The sequence below is a fragment of the Epinephelus moara genome, chromosome 24 (assembly GCF_006386435.1).
Source record: "Epinephelus moara isolate mb chromosome 24, YSFRI_EMoa_1.0, whole genome shotgun sequence".
Lineage (NCBI taxonomy): Eukaryota > Metazoa > Chordata > Actinopteri > Perciformes > Serranidae > Epinephelus > Epinephelus moara.
In genome coordinates this window covers 6,719,029-6,723,824 of record NC_065529.1, presented here as the reverse complement: position 1 = coordinate 6,723,824, position 4,796 = coordinate 6,719,029, and the positions used below count along the sequence as shown (strand labels likewise).

Genomic DNA, 4,796 nt, shown 5'->3' with positions numbered 1-4,796 from the left:
AGCGGATATCTTAGTTACAACATGATTGAGCTAGCAAAGCAGTTTTGTGTTGCTATGTGTGGTATTTATTCAGTTTTGGGAAATCACGATGTCTAGAAAGCATCAGTGGCTGCAGCTGACAGGGACAGCTAACACTAGCAGCAAAGCTAACATCAGGACGTCATCTGTTAAAAGCCTCCCGTTGTCGGATACGACATGACACTACTCCAGTTAGCCCAATATTGTTGTAACTAACTAAGACATCCGCTGGAAAAAATATTTTCTTCACAGATGAGCAAACGTTTGATAAAACGGAGTTAAATCTCTCGGCATCGATTTTCAAGCTCTCTGTGTGTTTGTTTCCTTGCGGACAAGAAAAGGAGGAGCGCATATTTCCGAGAAGGCGTGTCCTTTTCAAAAATGCAAGAGGCGTTGCTTTGTTGCCGGCCGTTTTCGCCGGTGTGTTAAACACACTTTAGAAAGGAGTGTCCCCAGATCTCTGATTGTCCGGTGGCAAGACTATCTTTTCCATTTTCAGTAGTTATCGTGGTCCTCCAGAGCTGCCACTGGACCATCAGGAGCAGAGACAGCTGCTGCCAAGCATTCCCTGATGTGCTCCCCACTTTGCTGATCCAGGTGGTGATGTGGCTCATCCACATTATCATCAGGCCTGAGGACCTTCTCTGCTGGCTCCATAATGTCACCGTTTGACAGGCAAATGTTGTGGAGTATGGTGCGACAGGCGATGACATCTGGTGAGAAGGTTGGTTTTACCTCCAGTGCCTTCAAGAAAATCGCTCTCCAGCGAGTTTTCATGCTGCCAAACGAGCACTCGATGATGGACCTTGCCTTGGTGTGGTGATGGTTGAACCATCGGGCTGTTGCCAGGAGGACTGGCTCCTTGTAGGGAGTGATAAGGGTGATGGGGGCAGAGAGACAAGGGTACCCACTGTCCCCAAAGATATAAAAACCTTGGGGTGGATACAGCTGCCTGGTGTATATTGGGCTGTTTTTCAATACCCTTGAGTCATGGACAGATCCTGGGTAGCCGGTGAAAATGGCCATGTACTTGCCCTGATGGTCACAGACTGCCTGTAATTGGATTGATGGAAACAGTTTCCGATTGGTGTAACACTGAGAATCGACAGACGGGAGTTTTACTCTAATGTGGCAACCATTGATACTGCCCACTACCTTGGAGAACGCAGGGGACCCTGCAAGACGAGCAAATCTGTTTCCTATGTCCTCCAGCTCAGCGGCAGATGGGAAACAATTTACCTGATTTTTAATCTTGAGCAGCTTTTTGGAGACTTTGTGGACCATATCGTGGACTGCTGTACGGGGTATGTCAAAGCTCCGTGACACAACACGGTAAGAGGTGGCACTGGCAAGCCAAAACACAAATACTAGCACCTCAAGATAGTGGCCCCATCCATGGTCCTGCTGGCTACTGGTGACTGCCATCAGGTGCTCCAGAGAAGCCCTGGTCAGATGGTAGTCTGGCTTTGGGTCTGCCTCCCCGTCCAAGTAAAGGCGAAGGACTGGCATGGTGGCATTAAGGCGGCAGTAGGTCTGGGGTTCCAGCTAAAATGAACATCATTTTAGTGTTAAATATTATTTTGGTAACTTATTAAATTTGCACTGGTTGAGTATGATGTTATTTCAATCAGGAAGACATTTAAAACCATTTCTCTTTTTTTGTTGTTAAAAACACACAGACACAGCTCTGAAAGGAGAAGCCCTTCTCCCGCTCACAACCACTGGAGACAGCTCCAACACAACAAAAGGCTTGGCAGGATGAGGACCAGAACCAGTGATGTGTAGTGTGTGGGAGGATTTAAGGTCTTCTTTAATTGCGGCCCCACTGTTCAACTTATACACATGGTTTTGGATAATTTTTCATCCTCAAGATATATTTCACAATTTGCAAATTTCATTTGAATCTGATCAAAGTCTTAGGATACACTGCCTACCACATCAATGTTTCTCTTATACTAACCCCACTATTGATATCCAATTAGTGCAAGGCAAACCATAAGTGTTAAGTATATACATGTGATTTTCTGTTTCTGTTCTTGTCACAATAGTGTATTGTGTTGTGTTTTGCAGTTGCTGTCATCTCCAGATCCTTCCAGAAGGATTCCCTTGACGGGGAAGACTGTTTTCCTGATTCCTGCCTCCTAAGGAAGCCTTTGGCAAATTTATATTTCTTGTTTTTAATTAATAAAATATTTGTAGAATTCATATTTGTCTTTCCTGATTGAAATGTTAAATTTCTAAATATAAGTGTCAATGTTTAAAGGCGCTGTATGTAAGAATGTGGCCAAAACGGTTACTGCACTCAAATTTAAAATACTGCCGCGAGTCGTGTCCGCCCCCCCTCCCCTACAGATTCGAGGTTGCTGGACAGTGGCACGCTGGAGACTGATTTGTTTGCCCACGGGCGGCTGCTGTGGCAGGGCCGCGTTGCCGCGTCCTTGATCTTCGGTTTTCCAGCGGACCATTCGAGCAAGTCCGGCTTCTCTGATGCTAATGCTGCTGCCAGGATACAGCTCATGAGGAGCTGGCTGCTAATGCTATGTACCGGGACACTGCTAATGCTGCTTGCCGTGCTGCTGTAGCTCAGTCGTAACTGTAACTGATGCTGAGACTCTACTGACTATGTGACTGGTAGACGGCGGTGGGTGGCGCAACAGGCCAAAACACAAATTCAAAACATAAACAAGATTTGCAGAACGTAAAAAAATTTTTTAAATGCAAATATTCTGGCTGTATTATTGTTGTCGGTGAGATCAGTATGTTATATGAACATTATTCCTTAGTCTCTGTGACATATTAGGATGATTTTATGACTATTTGCTTTATATTTCTTACATATAGCTCCTTTAAGGGTATAGAAATTAGGGCTGCAACAGGTATTTTCCATTATTTGTTTTAAAAAGTTGCAAAACAAAACAAAGAAGCGGACATCCTCAAATGTTTAGTTTTACTCACAACCCAAAGATACTTATTTCCCTGTCAGAGAGCATAAGAAACCATAAAACACTCATGTAACAAGCTGGAATCAGAATCAGAAGTATTCAAACTGATGAATCAAACATGATAACCCAAAGTAGGTGATTAATATAATAACTGGTTACTTAATAATTATCCAGTCAATCATTGAAACTAATATAAGTTAATATGTAAGAGTTTAATCAAAGTTTCAAGAAAACTGTTACATTATTGCCAGGATCGTATTTCACAGGGGGTAATTGCCTAGTGGGTACTCAGCAAAACAGGGAATAACTTCTATCCATGATGTGCCAACTATAAATACAATGGTAATGTAAGATATACATTATAGTACTGTTATACTTTTGAGTTAAGGTGACTAGATGAATGAAATAAAAATCGAGGACATTTCCATTTCATTCTGTGGTCACCATTAAATACCATTAATATATTAATACTAATATTTAATATATTTTAATACCATTAAAATATTGACCATGATAACTACTGTTAAGAAAATTAATTGTGCCAATAGTTTGCTTATATCAGCTAGCATGTTAGCTTAGATTTTTTTAGGCTAATTACCAGTTGACGTCGGCGAATCAACAAAAGGCACCTTAAACGCCTAAGATACATTTGCCTTCGCCTTTGCCTGAGGAGCAGGACTTGGGTCAGCAGCATCCAAACAGTCACCGGAATCATTATTTTAATACACAAAAAGAAAAGAAACCAATAGGATGCTAGCCGGTAACGTTGGCTCACGAGCTAACAATAGCCACTTAGCTCGCACGAGCCAGGTAACTTGTAGCTCGTGCACTATCGTGGGCTATTACAGCTTACAATGCAGACACACAACTGTAGCTGACAAAACCAAATGTCCACACCATTGACATTTCAACAATTTATTAACAAAAAGTACAACCACCATACAGTTTGATCATCCTCAAAGCGCCTGGTTTGTTTACATGATGCGCGGCGCGTCCACTTGCGTCACAGGAGTATGCGGCACAGCTACTGACACAACGACGTTCAGAAAATTTCAGTTAGTGTCCGAAATCTCGTTCAGTTGTTCCCCATGTAGTGCACTATATAGTAAACACAAAATAGGGAATAGTGAGTGAGTGAGTGGATGGTTTCGAACACAGCGACTGTCTAGCCTCCTGGAGGTGTCGTGGGACCAACTAGACGAAACACTGGTGAAAGGAGGTTCCCACCCAATGACCCCAAAGACATGTTAGTTATCACTGCTCACTGGTATGTATAGTTAAGCCTTTCCATAATAGCTTATCATAGGGCTTAGGAGGTTATTCACTGACAGTGTTGGGTAAGGGTTACTTTAAAAGTAATCAAAGTACGTCACTGCGTTACTTTCTAAAAAAGTAACCAGTTACTTTACTGCGTTACTCCCTGAGTAAAGTAACTCAGTTACTTTAAAAGTACTTCCAACGTTACTCCCTGAGAAAAGTAACTCAAGCACTTTTAAAGTACTTTTGAGTATTCTACATTTCCTATTGGGCAATGGACCACAGGGCGCTAAGCCTACATTTTTTGTCTCTTGCCCTTCACTGAGATCCAATTCTCCCATCACAGCCGTCACTTTGACCAGTAGAAACACAGAACGATCTGCTGCCGTAGACAACTGTAGGACAACAACACCCCAGCGTTTTTAATATTTCCTCTAGGGATGTTACCACACAGAGTAAAAGGGGGAAATGATGGTGTGAAACAGCAGAGGCACTTTGTCAACCCGCTGAGTTAACGTTACTGTCATTAGCATCAAGCTAGCAAACAATGGTACATCCTCACGGTCGGACATAAAGTAA

General features: G+C 42.6%; 1 protein-coding gene and 1 long non-coding RNA gene across 2 annotated transcripts in view; both read right to left on the bottom strand.

Moving 5' to 3' along the window:
* Positions 1-513: 513 nt before the first annotated feature.
* On the bottom strand, positions 514-1,527 carry LOC126385462 (putative nuclease HARBI1). The gene has a single exon (XM_050037192.1). It carries the CDS (start codon positions 1,525-1,527, stop codon positions 514-516), a length of 1,014 nt encoding a protein of 337 aa, XP_049893149.1.
* Positions 1,528-3,925: 2,398 nt separating this feature from the next.
* LOC126386786 (uncharacterized) overlaps positions 3,926-4,796 on the bottom strand; it is a 2,956-nt gene continuing 2,085 nt past the window's right edge. Inside the window, exon 6 of the long non-coding RNA XR_007569534.1 lies at positions 3,926-4,058. This is a non-coding gene — a long non-coding RNA (uncharacterized LOC126386786). The remainder of the gene's footprint in view (positions 4,059-4,796) is intronic.